Below are 21,811 nucleotides of genomic sequence, written 5' to 3' on the forward strand. Positions count from 1 at the left end.
TAACCTTTGGTGGCAGCACACTGTCCCTCGAGACCACGCTTTCTCTGATCCCATATATAAGGGCCATGTTTCTCTGGTGGGCAGAGGCCTGTGCCATGAACAAGGGTCTTCCCTTCATCCTCTGCACTTCCGTCCAGACCATCACCACTGACGCCTCAGAACATTGCTTGGTGTGCTCACCTAGCAGGCAGGTGTACCAAGGCCTTTGGAATGCCCAGGAACTTCACTTGCACATCAATCAGAAAGAAATAATGGCAGTACAAAAGGCTCTGAATTCCTTCAAACCCCATCTCAGGCCAGTGGTGGTCCTTATAAAAACTGACAACACAGTGATGTACATCAGCAAGCAGGGAGGCACCCAATCTTTACCCCCTATGCAGGTTAGCCATGAGTCTCTGGCTTACAGCCACCTCCTTACGGCTACACCTAATTGCCCAATACCTTCCAGGTGACACCACCCTGGCAGACCACCAAAGCAGAAACTTACTGGACCCCAACGAATGGCAGCTGCCCAGAGAAATCTTTCTGCAAATCACTCAGGAGTGGGGGACCCCAGAAGTGGATCTCTTTGCCTCGCACCTCAACCTCCAGCTGCAGAGGTTCTGCACCAGGGAGTTCCACCTAGCGTGGAAGGTGGATGCCTTGACCTTCCCCTGGAACTCCCTCTTTGTGTAAGTGTACCCTCCTCTGCCCCTTATTCTCAAGGTTCTGATCAAAATAAGAGAGACCAAGGGTCATCCTCATTGTTCCAGACTGGCCCAGACAGCGTTGGTACCCCCTGTTAAGTAGCCTGACCTTACAGACCCCAAAGCTGCTTCCCCTGATGTCAGACCTCTTGACCGGGGGGGGGGGTACTGCACCCAGACCTACAGACTCAGTCTTTCAGCGTGGCGTATACACTTAAAAAACAAGGAGTCCCTGTTAAGCAAACGGGTCGTGGCCATAATCACAGAGGCCAGCAGGGCCAGCACAAGAAAATCATATGCAGGAAAATGGAAAAGTTTCTGCTCCTGGAAACCATCAAAATGGGGCAGTACCTCCCAACCTTCCATCCCTCTCATCTTGGATTACCTAGCAGAGTTGCTCAATAGTGGCCTCTTTCTCCTCTCTTAAAGTTCATGCCTGTGCCATTTCAGCCCATTATGATTCAGACCCACCCCTCTTCTGTTGTCCTTTGATTAAGCAGTTCCTCAGAGGGGCTTATAATATCAGGCCTCCCATGCCACTCTGGGACCTGAATTATGCGTTAGAAAAACTAACCTTACCTCCCTTTGAACCTGCCCCTTCTACAGAATTGAAATACCTGTCATGGAAGACTGCCTTCCTACTAGCTATCACCTCAGCCAGAAGGGTCTCGGAACTATAAGCTCTCATGGCAATTGAGCCCTTCATCATTTTCCATGCAGACAGTCTCCCTGAGGACTAATCCCTCCTTTATGCCCAAGGTGGTATCTGATGTGACCCTTCACCAGGCCATACACCTTCCCACCGTCTTTCCCAACCCTCAAAATGAGGTGGAAAGAATCCTACTCTCACTAGACGTACACAGGCAACTCTGATAATATCTGGACCATACTAAGCCATTCAGAAAAACAGACCAAGTACTTGTAAGCTTTGCCCCAGATGGGTTTCACACTGTATCCATTTCTGCTAAAGACTACATGGGGAAACCCATCCCTAAGTCTATCCCTACCCACTCCACTAGGCCAACCTCCACTTCCACTGCCTTCCTCAGAGGAGTGGCCACCTGGACCTGTGTCCATACCTTTGCAAAACATTACCACCTACCCCTCTTTTGAAAGTTAAGGCAGGGTTTGCCTCTGCAATTCTGCAGTGTCTCCTGACCCATACCTAGCACTCAACCTATCCTTCCACCCCTTTCCTCCGCTTTGGGAATCCTCCCACAGGTGATAACTGCAACAGTGAAACACGAAGAGCATAGTACAGTTGTGTACACTTACCATAAATGTAGATGTTAGAGTGTATTCACCGTTGCAGTCTTGGTTTCCCTCCCTCCATCCCCCATTTAACATCTTCCCCTACCAGGAACACGACCATACCTTCTGCTCCATCTGCCAATCCTTCGACCTTAAGCTGTTTGGCTGCCTTTAACCTGTACTTAGAAAATCAAAGGCTTAAGAAGCTAGCCCTTAGGATGGATCCGGAATCTGCCGACCCAATGGAGCCACCACAGAAAAAGGCCAAAGTTTTGCAGCTTATTACCACTGCCTCTCAGTCATGGGACACCCTGCCAATATAGGGGTTGAGGGACGTCTGCTAGAGCAGTCTACTTCTACGGCTCCCCTCGAAGCCGTTTCCGAAGTGCTGGCCAGCATGTCCGCGGAGATGTCTCGTACGTCTGTTATTTCCGAAGTTGAGGGGGGAACCAGGTTCCACAGGATGCCCTTCTGGATCTCCGGAATCAGTCTCTCCTTCCTTTGGTAAGGTCCCAGAATGAAAGCCTACAGTGTCTCCCAAAATTACTCTAGAAAGAAGACAAAAAAACTAAACTTTTATCTTCCCCACCTGAAGCACAACCAGACTGGCAGTCTTTTACTCAGTCCCTGATGCAGGCCTTCATGGCACTTAGGCCTGCAACCTCCTGGACCCCCTCTATTCCAGTGCTTCTGCTACCTTACTCCTTCCCTCTATTCCCCAAGAAGAAGAGCCCCTCTCCTCTGCCTCTGAGGGGTCCATTACCTACCCATCCCAAATGGTCCCCCCCGGAATATTCTCCTGATGAGGATTCTGTTGGAGTTTCCCCACCAGAGGACATAACATTTGATGAAACTGTCAGTAAGATGAATGAATCACTAAGATGAAAGAATACTTCAAGTGGATCACCAGCAACTGCCAACAGGTCAAAAAAAGTAACTAAAAAATCAATTGCCAAGACTCTGGAAGAAAACGCAATGAAGCTTGTGAACAGGCCGACTAAGTCAAGCCTTGTAGTTGCTGATTTTAACAGTGTAGTCAACAGAAACTCTGGTATCTTGAAAGAACTAAATCTTTCAGATCTTGGGTTGAATTGTTAATTTGTTTTGACGTTAAGGGACAGCCTGTGTTAAAGCTATTTCCAACTGTTTGACTATTACCTTGTTCATTATATCCAGTTGCATATTGTGAGTGGTGAAACAGTAAGACTCTGTTCAGCTACTGCAGTTCCAAATAACTATAGGCAAAATACCCTATCACGTCATACAGTGGCTATAAAAAGTGTACATGCCCCTGTTAAAATGCAAGGTTTTTGTGATATAAAAGAGACCACAATAAATTATTTCAAAACTTTTCCCACTTTTAATGTGACCTATAACCTGTGCAATTCAATTGAAAAGCAAACCTCTGTTGGGGGAAAAAAAATTATATAGAAAAAAAGTACAATACGCTGGTTGCATAAGTATGCACACCCTTAAGCTAATACTTGGTGTGTGCGCACAGCCCCTTAAGCTAATACTTGGTGTGTGCGCACAGCCCCTTAAGCTAATACTTGGTGTGTGCGCACAGCCCCTTAAGCTAATACTTGGTGCGTGCGCACAGCCCCTTAAGCTAATACTTGGTGCGTGCGCACAGCCCCTTAAGCTAATACTTGGTGCGTGCGCACAGCCCCTTAATACTTGTGCGTGCCAGCCCTAAGCTAATACTTAGTGCGTGCGCTGTTAAGCTAATACCATGCGTCGCGCCTTAAGCTAATACTTTGCGTCGCTGGCCCTTAAGCTAATACTTGGTGCGTGCGCACAGCCCCTGAAGCTAATACTTGGTGCGTGCGCACAGCCCCTGAAGCTAATACTTTGAAGCACCTGTTGATTTAATTACAGCATTTAGTCTTCTTGGGTACACACCTGCCATCAATTAGTGACTCTGATTAACCCCAAATAAAACACAACCACAGAAACAGTTGAAAAAAACGAAAATGCAGACTCCTTGAAACGCAAACCCTTGCTGGAAGACGAGCTGTGCAAACACAGCTTATGCCTTTAGCTGCCAACACCAATAAAAAGCGAACATTAACGGAGGGTAAAAACTTGGTAAAACACAAATCCTGATCTCTACTAACTGAGCACATGGGTAAGTTAAAGAAAGGCGGCTATCTATTAGTGCTCGAAAAGGTGGGTTCCTTATGTCCTTATGAATCTTAGGGATCCCATATATTACCGGAGTTTTGGGCATTTTGATGTCTATGTAGTTGTAAGTATCTATATCTATGTCTCCATTCAAAAAAAGGTCCCTGAAATAACTCCTGTTCCTAACATGAGAGATATTTAATTCATTTAAGGACGAGGTTGTATAAGCTGGCCCTTCAAGGATTGTTTCCATGATGTTATCATATTTGCACTTATCAAAAATTGCTAGACCGCCGCCTTTGTCTGGCTTGATAACCCTAACCTGCGCCTTACATAACATATCTAACTCCACCATTTGTTCCTCAGAAGCATTACTAAAAGTATTCAAAGTTAAATGCCTTAGGTCCAATTCACATACTTTCTCAAAAAGTAGTAAACCAGTGTGCAAGGGTGGGTTGTATGTACTTGCAAGTTTAAGTCCTACATCACTAGCTATCGCTTGATTGTTAAACAAAAGTTTCAGATTTAATTTCCTTACGAAACATTTAAGGTCAATAATAGTCTTGACCAAATCGCAGCTAGTGGTAGATACCACTAGCTGCGATTTGGTCAAGACTATTATTGACCTTAAATAGTGATAGCTAGTGATGTAGGACTTAAACTTGCAAGTACATACAACCCACCCTTGCACACTGGTTTACTACTTTTTGAGAAAGTATGTGAATTGGACCTAAGGCATTTAACTTCGAATACTTTTAGGATGAATAGTATCAATAGTAATGCTTCTGAGGAACAAATGGTGGAGTTAGATATGTTATGTAAGGCGCAGGTTAGGGTTATCAAGCCAGACAAAGGCGGCGGTCTAGCAATTTTTGATAAGTGCAAATATGATAACGGATAACATCATGGAAACAATCCTTGAAGGGCCAGCTTATACAACCTCGTCCTTAAATGAATTAAATATCTCTCATGTTAGGAACAGGAGTTATTTCAGGGACCTTTTTTTGAATGGAGACATAGATATAGATACTTACAACTACATAGACATCAAAATGCCCAAAACTCCGGTAATATTTGGGATCCCTAAGATTCATAAGGACATAAGGAACCCACCTTTTCGAGCACTAATACATAGCCGCCTTTCTTTAACTTACCCATGTGCTCAGTTAGAGATCAATTGTTTTACCAAGTTTTACCCTCTGTTAATGTTCGCTTTTATTGGTGTTAAAACATAAGCTGTGTTTGCACAGCTTGTCTTCCAGCAAGGGTTTGCGTTTCAAGGAGTCTGCATTTTCATTTTTAACCCCAAATAAAGTTCACCTGTCCTAGTAGGATTTTCCTGACATTTACTCAGTTGCCTACTACAAAAAAAGCCATGGTTCGCAGAGAGCTTACAAAGCATCAAAGGGATCTCATTGTTGAAAGGTGTCAGGAGAAGGGTACAAAAAAATTCCACAGCATTGGCTATACCATGGAACACCATGAAGACAGTTGTCAAAAAGTGGAGAAAATATGGGACAACAGTGACGTTGCAAAGAACTGGATGTCCCTCCAAAATTGATGAAAAGACTAGACGAAAACTGTTCAGGGGGGCTGCCAAGCGACCTACAGCAACACTGAAGGAGCTGCAGGAATTTGTCAAGTAGTGGTTGTGTACTACATGTGACAACAATCTCCCATATTATCCATATGTCTGGACTATGGGGTAGGGTTGCAAGATGGAAGTCTTTTCTTGCACAGAAAAACATCCAGGCTTGGCTAAAATTTGCAAAACAATACATAGTCTCCCAAAAGCATGTTCTGTGGTCTGAGACCAAGGTTGAACTTTTTGGCCACAGTTCCAAAAGGTAAATTTGGGGCAAAAATAGCACTTAGCCTCACCAAAGAACATCATCCCCACGGTGAAGCATAGTGGTGGCAGTATCATGCTTTGAGGTTGCTTTTCTTCAGCTGGAACTGGGGCTTTCGTCAAAGTGGAGGGAATTATGAACAGTTCCAAGTACCAGTAGCTTTTGGCCCAAAACCTTCAGTCATCTGCTAAAAAACTGAAGATGAAGAGGAATTTTATCTTTCAACATGACAGTGACCCCAAGCATACATCCAACTCAACAAAAGAATGGCTTCACCAGAAGAAAATTAGTTTTGGAATGGCTCAGCCAGAGCCCAGACCTGAATCCAATAGAAAATCTGTGTGGTGATCTGAAGAGGGCTGTGCACAAGAGATGCCGTTGCAATCTGACAGATTTGGAGCACTTTTGCAAGGAAGAGTGGGCAAATATTGCCAAGTCATGATGTGCCATGCTGATACTCCTACCCAAGAAGAGTAAATGCTGCAATTCAAGAGAAATCTTGACCTGTGGATGGGAGATCGTAGGTTTACCCCGGGAATCATCTCTGTGTCACTGCTGGACAGAGGCACAACAAACTAGTGGGCACAGTATTTTTTCATATAAGGGGTGGCGTAAGAATTTGGGCTAGGCTTATAAATGCCTTAGGGCAGATAGCCTAGTATAAACCTATGAACCTATAAAAGGTGCTTCAACAAAGTATTAGTTTAAGGGGGTGCACACAACAAAGCATTAGTTTAAGGGTGTGCACACGTAAGTAACCAGCATATTTTACTTTTTTTTTTCTCTTTTTTTTTTTCCCATAACAGATTTATTTTTCATTTGAATTGTACAGATTATAGGTCACATTAAAGGTGGGAAAGGTTATGAAATGTTTGTGTGGTCTCATTTTTTTTTATATCACAAAAACCTGGCATTTTAACAGGAGTCTGTACACTTTTTATATCAGCTGTAGCTATCTCCAGGTCCCCCACAGTGAACCAGGAAAAACACCGCCTACCCTCGACTTGCTTGAAACGCTCCGTATACAGCCAGACACATTGGTAATTGGAGACTTAAACTACCCATCCCTCGATTGGGCGACCAAGTACAAACATGACCACACTGAGGTTCTTGGACTTTGCTAACTCAGTTGCACTGGAGTAGTTCTGCACCCCAACAAGGGGCTCAAATGTCCTAGACCTAGTACTTACCAACATGGGGGCTTCTGCACTACCCCCAGGGTGCTGCCTTATCTAGTTAGACAAATCTGTCTCGTTTGAAGTAAAGATCAGACCTGACACCCCCACAGGAGCCAAAAAAAAGTTATCTAGAGCAAACTATCACCTTCTTAAGTGATGGTATACATGGTTTCAAAGCCCCTGCGAACACAGGCAACAGCTACTATTACGTGAAGTTCACAAATGCCCTATATAGCCACTTAAGTAAATGTATTGACTCAGCAGTACCTGACGGGACTAAAACTGGGTCCTCTCATAAAAACACGCCACCCTCGTGGACTGCAAGTATGAATAAGTTATTTAACAAAAGAAAGAAATGAACTAAGAACAAGAAGGAACATACTCTGCAAAGGAAGATTACCCTACACAGCCTAAACAAGCAAATCAGAAACCTTGTTAGGCCCTCTAAAGCAAGTTACCAGACTAGAGTGACATCCCTAGCTAAAGATTATCATAAGGCGTTTAGATGCATCCAAAACCTCAGCGAGAATACCCAGCTGTGTGCTCAACTTAGTGGATGCCACAATTCACATGGAACCTGAAGAAATTGCCAACCTGCTTAGCTGATGGATTTGGTGACAGTTTCACCCCTCGTCCCCAAAAGCTATACCCCATAGCATTCCTGATACCTGTCCTCTGCCATTCATTTCCAAAGAACAGGTCATTCAAGAGCTCTCCAAGGCCAAAAATATGGTCTTTGAGTGTAGATAACTCAGGCTGCATACCTAATCTAAAGCAAGACCTAGTGAAGCCACTTAGCTGTCTTATTAACCACAGCCTGAGCACTGGTTTTGTGCTGGAGGAGTGGAGAACAGCAATGGTAATCCCCTTGCACAAAGGGGTCCATTATCCGACCCTGGGAACTATAGACCCATTAGCCTGACTAGTCTTATCTGCAAGGCCATGGAAAGGATGATCATGGACCTTATCAACCAGGACATAGGCAACCTTCAAACTGCAGACCCAGCCCATTTTGGGGTTGTCAAGGGGAGATCTTATTAAACCTGGTGAACGTCTTTGAAAAAGTCACCAAATCCCTGGATGAAGGGAAAGCAGTACACACTGCCTATCCTGATTTAGCCAAGGTGTTTGGCACAATTTCCCACTCTGGGATCATTGAAAAACTCTCCCAGCTGGGTATTAACCCATTTGTCATTAGATGGGTACCAAACTGGCTCATAGAATGCACACTGAAATTCTGGAATCCACTTTCACCAGTAGATCAGTTACCAGTGGTGTACGACAAGGATCTGTACTGGGCCCTCTACTATTTGCATTTTTTTCCGAAGTCCATTGAAAAATATGTAGCCTGTGGCTTACTAAGTTTGCAGACTGTAAACTGAGAGCAGTCCGTCTGTCAATGATATCAGCAAATGAAAGAAGGGACTGACACAGGCAAATGATTGGTGCCAGGGCCATGGACTGAAAGTAAATACAAAAAAAGTGCCTCATTATCCCCTTTGGTAGAGAAGTAGCCACTGCTATTTGCAATATAAACAGAAACCCCTCCAACCTCAAATACAGTGGTGCATACTTGGGAATGTGGGTTGATGCAGGCTAAACTTTGATCACCATGTGTTCACAGTAGTGAGGCAAGCCTTCTACACTGCTAGGGAGCTAGTCTGCTGTACTCTGCCCTTAGCAGACCATTGAGTACAATGCTCCCTTCTGTGTGCACCTCACCAGATACCTGCAGCAGTTGGAGAGACCACAGAGGTTTCTTAACCAAGAGAATTTAGGGCCTCCAAGACATGACCTACATGGAAAGACTGAAGACCCTGTTGTACTCTATCGTACAGGCTGCTGAGGCAACCTATGCCTGGCCTACAGAGCAGTCTTTGACCCTGCCCAAATGGGAATGCTGCACATCCGCAAATCAAATGGGATACGAGTCATTTGCTCTGGGGATTTCAACCTAGGCTGTGACAGTAATAGAAGTTGCACAAGAGACAGAAGTCTCCCAGACGTTGCTGCTGCTCTAGAATAAGCCCCCACTTCATGTGAAGCAGAGCTCCTCAATGACCCTTTTTAAGTGCAACCTTGACAGTTGGATGGGAAACTACAAATTCACCCCGGGGTGGGGGGGGTGGCATCTGTGGCCTTCATGGACAGGAGCACTTGGTACTGATAAAAGTATCACTCTGCAAACAATGACTGGTCTAGCTGTGGTCAACTAGGTAACTTGGGGGTACATGGCTAGGCTTGTAAAGGCCCCAGGGCCATTAGCCTAGTAACCTCCTATGAACCAGTTCTGTACTCACCATAACAAAGATATTCTAGGCCAAGGTAAAGGCCCACTTTAGCAGGACCTTGACTTCATCTATGGCTTTTTAGAAAGGATTGGATTCTAGACGTGTTCTACAAGTTGCTACTTGGTCTACTGTATGTACATACTTTTAGAAAGGGCTATAAACTCTATTCCTTCTGTGTCCATATCAAGGTTTGCAAAGACCATTCTCCAATGGCAGCTAGACTCTTCGCCTTCCAACAGTAGATGTTCATCATGTTTCACTGTTGCAGTCATTACAATTGGATTATCCTGCTGGCAGGCTACCCACAGTCAGCCTGAATTCCAAAGTCTAGGTCTTGGTCTGTTGCTGTCGCCTCCTCCTGGACGTCAGTGTGCCAAGGGTATAAAAGATGCAGCAGACGCCATTTTCTATAGTCTTTCTCGCCGCACGGTGCCTGAAGCAAAAGCAGTTTGCAAGTGCCGGTCGGCCAACTCCTGAGATTTTCTAATTCGAATTTCAGATCCGAAGTCTTCATTAAAGCTAAGTACCCCGTTGGGGAAACTTTTTTTCTTGCTCCAGACCGATGTCAGAAAAAGTTAATTGTATTTCTTGTGGGAAGCAAATACCGCATAAGGATTTTCATTCTTACTGTATTCCTTGCCTAGGCCCTGACCCACAACGTTGCTAGTTGTCGGTTTTGTGCTAGATTTAACCAACACACTAAGCGTCGGTACGATTTTGCATTTCATTACTTTGGCAGAAGATTGGCTAGCATTTTTTTTTCACAAAATTGGCACAGGATCACTCAGTACAAATGGGTCCTAAATATCGTATCGCAAAGCTACAGGTTCCACTTTCACACCCTGCCAAGGCCAAACGGTATGCCAGACCTGTCACGCAATCAGTGGGCAGAGGCACAAAAACAAGTTTCATCCCTCATGGACATGAGAGCTCTTCAGTTAGTACCACAGCAAGAGCAGGGACTAGGATTCTACTCAAGGCTATTCTTGGTGCCCAGAAAGGACAAAGCCTGGAAGACCAATACTGGACCTGTCTATCCTAAACATATTCCTGGATATTCCAAAATTCAGAATGTTAACTCTGCAGCAGCTTCTGCCCATGCTGGGCAAGAGGGCTTGGCTTGTGACTTTAGACCTAAACGAGGCATACCTGCATGTCCCAATCAGACAGACATGCAGAAGATACCTCAGATTTATAGCTGGCTCAATGTATTACCAATTCTCTGCACTGCCCTTTGACTTATCTACTGCACCCAGGGTCTTCACAAAATGCCTGGCACCAATGATTGCATTTTGCAGACAGAGGAATACAAATATATCCTTACTTGGATGACTGCCTTATTCAAGCAGAGAACAAGGACATTCTACTACAGCATCTGGCATTTGTAAAAAGATTACTAACAGGTCGAGGGTACACAGTAAACGAAAAGAAATCAAAACTCATACCCTCTCAAGAGATAATATTCCTGGGTGCAAGCTTAAATACAACTGCCCAGATGGCTTCTCATGCCAGACAAGCACAGACAACTGACTATTTCAAAGTGTTGGCAACAAAGACCCAGTTATCTGCAAGAAAAATTTTGCAGGCTTTGGGCTTCATGGCATCCTGCAATCTGCTAATTCCATATGCAAGACTGCATATGAGGAAACTTCAATGGTATCTAAAAAGTGGTTGGACTCATCATTGTCGCAGCTTGGAAACGATAATTACCCTCATTCCCTGCGTGCAACAGGAGTTTCGATGGTGGGCAAAAGCCTGTCACCACAACATGGGACAGCCATTCACCTTACCCACAGCCAGACAGACATTGACAGCAGATGCATCAGATTATGCCTGGGGGTCCCATATGGCAGGAAAATGTATGCGGGGCACATGGTCTGCAAGTCAAATGCATCTACATATTAATCAAAAAGAGATGCTAGCTGTTCAGAATGCCCTGGCAGCCTTCAAGGATCTACTTCATCCAGGACAACTACTGATAAGGACGGACAATACTACAATTATGTGGCACATAAGCAAGCAGGGAGGCGCACATTCCTACCCCCTCTGCAGACTAGCCATGAACTTGTGGGACGCAGCATTGACTTACCAAGTACATCTGCAAGCACAATTCCTACCAGGAAGAACAAATACTCTGGCAGACGAACTAAGCAGAAACCTAATGGATCCCCACGAGTGGAAATTGGATCCACAAGTCTTCACCATAAGGAACTAGGGATGCCCGGGCATAGATTTATTTGCCTCCTCTTACAACTACCAACTACAGAAATTCTGCACAAGGACGTATCACAAGCAAGCATGGAAAGTGGATGCTCTATCTTTCAGCTGGAAAGCCATAACAGTATATGCCTTTCCTCCTCCTGCATCTCCTCCCCAAGGTACTCCTCAAGGTCAGACAAGAGAAACCAAAAATGATACTCTGGCCCCGCCAGCACTGGTACCCAATCCTAAAGAGCTTGTCTCAATGCCCAGCTTGGACATTACCTCAAATTCCTCACTTATTGACCCAACAAGACAGTCAAATACTGCACAGCCAACTCAGGACCTTAAACCTGGCAGCATGGCGGATAATGTAGCCAGTCAAGGCACACCTCTCTCTAAAGCAGTGATGGATGTTATTTTGGAGGCCAGAAGGCCTAGCACCAGAAAATCGTATGCAGAAAAATGGAAGAGATTCTGTGCTTGGAACTAGGCACAAGGTTTTGACACGATGATTCTAATATTCCTCAGATTTTGCATTACTTAACTGAGATGCTTGATAAAGGCCTTTCTTTTTCATCAGTTAAAATGAATGCCTCTGCCATTTCAGCTCATTACAATACAGAACCACCTATTTTTTTCTCATCCATTACTAAGGCAGAACCTCAGAGGGGCCAAAAACATTAGACCTCCAAGGAGATCACCAATACCTGCAATGGGACGTCAACTATGTCTTGGAAAAACTCACACTGCCTCCATTTGAACCAGCCTCTGCAGCTGATATTAAATTCCTATCCTGGAAAACAGCTCTGCTTCTAGCAACCTCTGCTAGACGAGTCTCATGAGTTACAGGCACTCATAGCTGTGGAACCTTTTATCATTTTCCATCTTGACAGGGTTTCTCTGCGGACAAACCCTACATTTATGCCTAAGGGTAGTGTCCAGTGTGGCCCTTAACCAAACAATTAATTTGCCTACCTTCTATCCAAACCCACAGAATAATGGTAAGAGAATTCTGCATTCTTTGGACATTCACAGGCAGCTACGCTTCTACTTGGACAGAACCAAAGCTTTCAGAAAGACTGAACAACGTCTAGTGGCATATGCTGCAGGATCACAAGGAAAGCCTATCTCAAAGCAGACGATTTCAAAGTGGATAGGTCACTGCATTCGTTTCTGCTATTCACAGCATGGCAAATCTGTGCCTAAGGGCATTAGGCCACATTCAACCAGAGCAGCAGCCACTTCAGCAGCCTTCCTCAGAGGAGTACCAACCAAAGCCATCTTAGAGGCTGCAACTTGGAGTTCAGTGCATACTTTTACAATGCACTATCATTTACCTCTCTACTCTAAATCCAGGGCAGGACTTGCCACTGCAGTTCTGCAGGGCCTGATAGCCTCTCCTAATCCTATTTAGCACCAGCCTCCCAACCTTAGCTTTGGGATTCAACCCAATTGTAATGACTGCAAAAGTGAAACATGATGAACATAGTACAGTTGTGTACCTACCATAAATGTAGATGTTAGAGTGTATTCACTGTTGTAGTCCGGGTTACCCTCCCACCATCCCCCTTTTCCTTTGCTGGGACTTATCTGTACTTCTCTATTCTATACAACCTATGTGGTGTATTTGCTTATAGATGAAGGAAAAGTTTTTTGTGCATGCATATTAGCATAATTTAGCCTACCATTTTAGGGGCACCTGACATCTGGGGCAAGAAAAACTGAAGAAAATGGCGTCAGCTGCATCTTTTATACCCCTGATGTCAGGGAGGAGGCGACAGCAACCGACGCCGGACCTAGACTTTGGAATTCAGGCCGACTGCGGGTAGCCTGCCAGCAGGATAACCCAATTGTAATGACTGCAACAGTGAATACACTCTAACATCTACATTTATGGTAGGTACACAACTGTACTTTCTGTATGGTACTCTTCTCGTGTAGCTAAAGCTACTGCAGCAGTGCCTAATATGATCACCTCTGCAATAGCTACTACCTCCCTCCATACCCTTTGTGTTTTGGTGTGTGCTTTGTCATGTTGTGGACATTTACTTATTTTTTTTTTGTTCCTAGCATTGACAGGCTATGTGGAAGGTGCCCTGAAGCTTTGGGAGCTGGGGTTATATGCTATGTGGGATATAACCCATATAGCTAAAACTGCTGTAGCAGTAATCATTCAAACTTCTGTTAAGTTTAACTTGCACAACTGTATTTTGCTTATTTCTTTAGGATGTCAAAACAGTTCAGTGCCAACTACATCTCAGCAGTTACAGTTTTTCGCATGCCATTCCAATCTGTATTTCAAACCCTACCACCCGCATTAATTCAGCTGTGTATGTTCTGTCTTCCTATCGTATTTATTCCTTTAGGAATTCACTTCTAACCAGCCGTTCCACCCTTTATTAAATTTCCTTAAACCCACTCTCCCTGCTTCTGTTCTTGAATTAACTACCTAATCTAATTCCTGACGTCTTGAAACAGCTGATGGTTTCTAGTGTCCTCACATTTTTCTCTACCTTTCTAGCCAGCCCCAATATTTCTTTTGCAATGCCTCCCTTTCAAATCCTTACAGAAAATGCTTAGTCAGTGCTACTGCTTGGCATCTCCTGTCCCTCACTAGCTCCTCTACTTCTACCTTAGGTTGCTCCCATGGGTCTCATTCTGAAAAGATGAGACCAGATCCTCCTCTCTACCACATCTCGAGTGCTTGGGAATAGATGTATATTAAAACCTGGGTTAATGTTGATGAGTTGAAGTACTTCTGCAAACATTTCCAGGCAGAAATTCTAAACTTTCAAACATTTGTTAGATATTTTGGTAGATGTGACATCTCCCTCCCACTCTCCTCTGAAGTCCGTTTTTCAACCTCCCCTTCACAAACTTCCTTTATAAGCCTATTCTCCAACCCCTTCATTCCTTTTCCCTGTATTCTCCAGTTGAACACGTACTAATCTCAAGGCCTACATTATAGTCCCAGTGCCTTCCAAACTCTTGCCAACCAGCTTGTATCCCCATTCCAAGTTGCTTTTTAACTGGAATTCTTCTCTCCCCACATCTTTAACCTACCCTGACCTGTACTTTAACTCAGAACTTCGCATTATTTTTGTTTTTACTCCATCTCTATGTAGCTGATTTTGCTTTCTGTCCTCATTTAGTCTACCTATGGGAACCATCCATCTCCTTCATTGGGCATGATGTTCTTAGTGTTTCACTGTTGCAGTCATCACACTTGGGTTGTCTGCCTGCAGGTAGCCCTCAGTCGGCCTGAATACCAGAGTCTAGAGATTTCTGCGTTGGATGCTGTCTCCTCATCCATGATGTCAGGGGTATAAAACATGCAGCCGATGCCATTACATCAGCTTTTCTTGCTGCACAGGAGCCAGAAGCAGAAGCCCGGTCGGCAGCTACTCAAAATATTCGTTTTTCGAGTTTCAAACCAGAAGTCTTCTAAAGCCAAGTACCCCATTGGAGATCCTTTTTTCTTGCTCTAACCGATGTCAGAAAAAGTTAACAATTGTCTTGCCTGTGGAAAGCAAATACCTCTGAGATTTTCATTTTTACTGCGTCACCTGTTTAGGTCCAGACCACGATGTCCCTTGCTGTCTGTTTTGTGCCTTGTTCAACGCCCGAACTATTCGTCAAGCTATTATTGTCTCTAAATTCTTTTGCTCTTGTTCTCCATATTCTGAAATGGCATCAGTAAGCCATCAGACTACCGATCTTCCGAAAAAAAAAAAAAAACACAAAGATAAAGACAGAGACAGACCGCATAGGTCCAAAACTGCCTACGACGCTTCCATTAAGCTAGTTGCCAGTTTGCTGGTACTTATTGAGGTGCTTTCGCAGCCCCTGTTACCCACTTCTGCAGATTCGCAGGTCTCTATTGAGACCCATTCGGAGTCCAGTATGCCGAGCGATGCTGCTTCGACTGTAACCTGCGGATGTCTCTAACTTGGATGGGTCTGGAGCCGCTGTGCAGGCACCAGCTACTGAGGGTGTATTCAGACCTTCCAATGTTCGTATCAAACCGATTACTTAGTTAATGACTACATCTACCGAATATCTCAGGACCAGAGTTCGCACTACGCCTAGGAACCCGACTACCAAAGCACGTTCTCAGGCTCCCATGCCACAGAAACAAATGGTTAGAATTGCTGAAGACCTTATTACTTTAATTAGGGGAAGCCAGCCTTCCCTCTCATGATTCTTCAGACCATGAGTCTAATGACTCTGACCCCTGTGATTACCAAGACATACCCTTCTCTACCTATGAGGACTCCATTGCAGAGGATTCAACCCCCCCCCCCCCCCCGAGGACCTTTCTTTCAGTGAAACCTTGCTGCATACCTTAAGAGCATTTCCGTTGAGAATGCCAGGGCTACCCACAGTCCAAAAAGACTTGGGGAATTTTTAGACTTGCCTCGGCATAGGCCTCTAGCTTTCCCCCTGGCCTGGATATTGTAGATGTCTTTGTAGAATCCAGCTTTACTCCTTATACTTTACCACCTGCTCCTAGGAAGCCTGACAGATACTACAGTGTACCTGACTCTCTCAAATTACTCTCTAAAAAATCCCACTGCAGATCCAGAGACAATTTCCTAGGGACCTAAAGGTATTAAGGCTTCTACAGCGAAAACCCCCTACCCCTTCAGACAGGGATTCTAGGGCTCTAGACAGATGGGGTAAGAAGGTATATACCTATGCATCTCTTGCCATCAGAGCTTTAACTTGCCAGTTTCACATGTTGAAGTACCAGCAGCATATTGATCTAATTAAACAAAAAATGTTGTTGATTCCTGATTGTGCAGAAAATAAGAACTTAAAAGACTTCATGCATTCTGCAAACCAAGTTGGTAAACATACTTTGCAGTGTGGTTTTGATGCCTTAGAAGCATCTTGCAGGGCTGCTGTCACTGGGTCTGTTCTGAGAAGACATGCTTGGCTGAAGGAACAGATCTTGCCAGATCATGTCAAGGTAAACTTACTTGATGCTCCATTAAACCAAGTATGTTTGTTTGGCTCTAAAGCAGAAGTTCTTAAAAATATGGAGGAAAAATCTAAATCCATGCAAACTGTTAAGGATTTCTTACAGGTACAGCCACCTAGATTCAGTAGGCATTGGCCTTCAAAAACTGGTCCTTTCCAGTCCCTTCCAGACCTTCTCAGCCCAAACCCAGGGGCAACAGACCACAAAGACTGCAGTCTCAGAGTATCTACAGATCTAAACAATGGAGTGCTCTCCTCAAAAACTGGGAAGAATAAGCCCCCCCCCCCATGGAAAGTTCACAATGGCTTGTTCTTAATCCTTCCCAGCCATGCCCAAGTACTTGCACCCCTAGTAGGAAAACTCGCCATGCATGCAAAAAACTGAGTATATTACCCAGGACCGATGGGTCTTTAACATTGTAGCCCAAGGATACAGATTCTATTTCCAGTCTCTGCCAACCCCAAGTGGATTGCCAGACCTTCCTCCAAACCAGTGGACAGATGCCCAAAAGCAAGTACTCTCTCTTCAGTATCAGGACCATTCAGCCTGTGCCAACAGAGCAAATGGGACAGGTTTTCTACTCCAGGCTGTTCTGGTGCCCAGGAAAGAGAACTCTTGGCGCCCTATTATGGGTCTGTCAACCCTAAACACCTTCCTGGTGGTACCAAAATTCAAAATGCTTACACTCCAGCAGCTCCTTACTCTGCTAGCCAAGGACTCCTGGCTAGTCACCCTAGACTTAAAAGAAGCTTATCTGCACATCTCCATAAGGGAATCTTGCAGGAAATAACTGTTTCAGGGCAGGCTCTATGCACTATCAGTTCTCTGCACATCCCTTTGGCTTATCTACTGCGCCCAGGATATTCACAAAGTACCTGGCTCCAGCCATTGCTTACTGCATGCAGAGAAATATTCAAATTTACCCATATTTCGACGATTGCCTGATTCAGGCGGACAGTCAGGAATTGCTACTTCAGCATCTGACGTTTGTAGAGACTCTTAACTTCTCTGGGGTATACAATCAATGAAAAGAAATCACATCGGGTACCCAGCCAAAAGATTGTATTTGTGGAAGCAAGCTTGAACACAACTTCCCAGATGACATTACTCACTCCAGAAAAACAGGTTTATTTGACAACTTATTTCAAACTACTGGCCACCCAAACCCAGCTGTCTGCAAGTAAAGTACTGCAAGCCCTGGGTTCATGGCCTCATGTATTCTACTGATTCCATATGCAAGACTACATATAAGGAATGGTACTTAAAATGTCTCTGGTGTCAATAGTCCCAGGACCTGGAAACGGTGATTCCTATCATTCCTTGCCTAAGGACAGAGTTCCTTTGATGGGCAGAGGCTTGCAACCACAACAAGGGACTGCCTTTCTCACAACCCCCTACTGTCCAAACTCCGACAGCAGACGCATCAGTCTATGTATGGGGGGCTCACATGGCAAGCAAATGCATTCAAGGCAAATGGAGCCCAGGACAAATTCACCTGCGTATCAGTCAAAAGAAATGTTAGCTGTACAGAATGCACTGATGGCCTTCAAATACTTATCCTGCCAGGGCAACTCCTGATAAAGACAACACCACAGTTAAGTGGTGCATAAGCAGGGGGGAACTCACTCCTCTGCACACTCTGCAGGTTAGCCATGGCTCTGTGGAACACAGCCTTAAGCAACCAAGTGCACCTGCAAGCTCAATTCCTGCCAGGTGAACAAAATACACTGGCAGATGACTTGAGCAGAAATCTAATGGACCCACATGAGTGGAAACTGAAACCAAACTCATTCAGCCTTCTAATACACAGGTGGGGGACACCAGAAGTGGACCTCTTTGCTTCCCCCCAAAACCATGAACTAAACAAATTTTGCACCATAATTCCCCACAGCCAAGCTTGGAAAGTGGATTCCCTATCCTTCACAAGGGAAAACCTCTCAATCTATGACTTCCCCCTCTGCCCCTCCTTCCAAAAGTACACCTCAAGATCAAACTGTGCAGGCCAAGGACAATCCTTATTGCACCAGACTGGCCGCGCCAGCACTGGTACCCAGTCTGACAGCAGTGCCACCCTGGCACCTACATCAGACCCCCTCTCTGCTGTCGCAGCAGGAGGGACAGATTTTGCATCCTCAGCTGCAAACCCTGAACCTGGTAGCCTGGCTTATTCCCTGAATACATCACCAGCAATCCTCAGCAAAAAGGTGCTGGATGTTATCCTTGAGGCCAGGAGGCACAGTACTAGGAAATCCTATTCAGAAAAGTGGAATAGATACTGTTCTTGGAGACATTCTCAAGGGAAGGACACAGCCATGCCCTCCTTGCCTCGCATCCTAGATTACCTAGCAGAGCTGCTCCACAAAGGCCTGTCCTTCTCATCAATTAAGATTCATGCCTCTGCCATCTCAGCTCATTGCAGTAGTGAGCCACCCTTCTCTCTCCCTCTGATCAAACAGTTCCTGATAGGAACTAGCAATTTGAGACCCCCCAAGGAGAGCTCCCACTCCTGCATGGGACCTTCTCTTTGTACTAGAGAAGCTCATGCTTCCCCATTTTGAGCCTGCTGCTACAGCAGAGTTAAAATTCCTCTCTTGGAAAACAGCCTTACTGCTGGCCATCACTTCAGCAAGAAGAGTGTCTGAGTTGCAGGCCATTATGGCTGTGGAACCCTTCATTATCTTCCGTGCGGACAGGGTTTCCCTCAGGACTAACCTATCTTTTATGCCTAAGGTGGTATCCAGTGTAGCTTTGAACCAATCCATCCATTTGCCAACTTTTTTCCTAATCCTCTGAATAAAGGGGAAAGGATCCTGCACTCCTTGGGCATGCACAGGTACAGCTCAGATTCTACCTTGACAGGATTAAACCTTTCAGAAAATCTGGCCAGCTGCTAGTCTGTTTTGCTACAGGAGCATAGGGCAAGCCCATTTCGAAACCATTTCTAAATGGATAGCAGACTGCATCTATTTCTGCTACAAACACCATGGAAAACTTATCCCACAGGGGATTAGGCCTCATTCCACTAAGGCTACCTCAACCTCTACAACTTTTGTCAGGGAAGTCCCTACCAGGGACGTCCTGGAAGCTGCAACCTGGAGTTCTGTGTACACCTTCACCAAGCATTGCCACTTGACTATCTTTTCTAAATCCAGAGCTGGATTTGCCACAGCAGTCTTGCAAGGCCTGCTAGCCAGTCCTACTACTACTTGACTGCCTCCACCCTTCCTCAGCTTTGGGAATCAACCCAAGTGCGATGACTGCAACAGTGAAACATGAAGAACAAAGTACAGTTATGTGCACTTGCCCTAAATTTAGATGTTAGAGTGTATTCACTGTTGCAGTCCTGGTTACCCTCCCTCCAGTCTGTCTTATGGTACCTTCTACCTATCCTCTTTTTTGACTATATCTTATGGAAATGGTATTTACTTTTTACTGGAGGTGTTCCACACCATTTGATTACTTCCTAGTTTGGGGGCTCCTGACATCTGGGGCAAGAAAACTGATGTAATGGCGTCTGCTTCATGTTTTATACCCTTGACAACCTGACCTCATGGATGAGGCGACAGCATCTGATGCAGAAATCCCAAGACTCTGGTATTCGGGCCAGCTGAGGGCTACCTGCAGGCAGATAACAAGTTTGATGACTACAACAGTGAATACACTCTAACATCTACATTTATAGTAAGTGTACACAACTGTACCTTATCCATAATACCACCTGTACTTAAATTCCTTCTGTGCTTTTCTAGTCCACATCAACCTTGATATCCTCAGTGGAGTTTCTAACAGTAATTCCAAAGTATCACTGTCATCACTTCCTTTCCTTTCCTCCTGTTGTATCATAGTCTTCCAATCTCCCTCATACCTTGTATCCACCATCCTTAATACATTGAATAACAAGCCTGGAAGCTGTCCTTCATATGCATTACTTGTCAGCTCACAGAGGGCCTGACCTTAGATAAATGAATTAGGGTAGTTATGCTTATTTGAAGCACCTACACTTTTTGGTCCAGATCTAAACTCAACACTTTACATCACTCAAGTTGATCCCTTACTTCCTTGTACAACTCCTCATATGTCCACCTCGTATACTTCTCCAGTCTCTCCCTAAGCCTTGTCCATAGATAGTTAATTTCCAGCTGTTTTTCCTGTTGCCTCTTCAATCCCCCCTACACTTACTGTTAATTCTAGATCAGTTTTTCTTTTAACAGTGTTAACTTTATATCCTAATTTCCTGCCGGACTATTCCAAAATGTGCCTAAATGTACAAAATTTTTATAGTTTGACAAAGTTAATAAAATATTTGCATAAAGATGAATCTTTATCTCCTTCCCTGTCTGTATCCTCTGATGACTTTCTCTCATTGTCTGTACCAAGTGTTCAATGTGTAAAACAGATGGTTACTGTGGTAACTGCACCCCTGCCTTCTTCCCCTTTCTGTGCTGATTTCCTTAGAAAAATCTGGCTTTTATCTTCACTTTAGGCCGTGCCCCTTGAAAGATATTCTCCAGCATGCATGTACTCATATTTCCAGAAAGCCATTCCTTCTCCTTGTTTCAAATAAATATTGCCAATCTATCTTATCAAACTCTTTCTCCGCATCTAGGAAAATTTAAAGCCAATTCTTATTGCTGTATATCCTTCATCAATAGCAGTGTTCTCTTATTAGGCTGTTAATTGTCCTTCCATTGTCATGCGTTGAGAATTTACTTTCTGTAAGGTGTAACATGTTTAATGCAGAGCTGAAAGTTGGTAGTACAGTATTCCTTTGTCGATGAGAATTGTCACTGAATTTAAATGAAGTTCTTGGATGAACTAGGAATGTGAGAAAAGTAAGTTTAGAGCCCTTCTGTGCTTGGGAAGGAAAAGAAGTAATATTGCCTTGTCTAACAGTCATATGTCATTTACATTTTCTCCTTTTGCAGCCCCGAAACAGTGGAAGCAAGCCCCGCTGTCTGTGAGAAGAACATTTACTCCAGTCACAACTACAGGAGTGTACAGAGTCATGGTTACAGAGGATTGCCTTATGCTGTGAGTATGTTGCTTGAAGTAATGTAGTCCTTCAGTACGACTGTTGAATTTAGTTACAAATAGTTTATTGCAGGAGTACAACAAATGTGTGTGTGTGTAGTAAACGCTCAGTTAACAGGAACTCAAGCAACTGGCAAAACTACTGAAGAAATGCACTACATTTTTCATCTGTTGCACTTTGTTCCCCCCACCGCAGAGACATGCCTTTTTTTTT

The 21,811-nt window shown here is 44.4% G+C and overlaps 1 protein-coding gene across 2 annotated transcripts in view; it reads left to right on the forward strand.

Moving 5' to 3' along the window:
* The window catches only part of SETD5 (SET domain containing 5), a 2,687,190-nt gene that overhangs the window by 393,299 nt on the left and 2,272,080 nt on the right, over positions 1-21,811 (forward strand). For both annotated transcript variants that reach the window (XM_044078031.1, XM_044078032.1), the window contains exon 3: positions 21,492-21,597. In XM_044078031.1, the coding sequence (XP_043933966.1) occupies positions 21,492-21,597 (106 nt within the window). The remainder of the gene's footprint in view (positions 1-21,491; positions 21,598-21,811) is intronic.

The sequence above is a fragment of the Protopterus annectens genome, chromosome 7.part0, assembly GCF_019279795.1.
Source record: "Protopterus annectens isolate FY-2018-M chromosome 7.part0, PAN1.0, whole genome shotgun sequence".
In the NCBI taxonomy this organism is placed as follows: Eukaryota; Metazoa; Chordata; order Ceratodontiformes; family Protopteridae; genus Protopterus; species Protopterus annectens.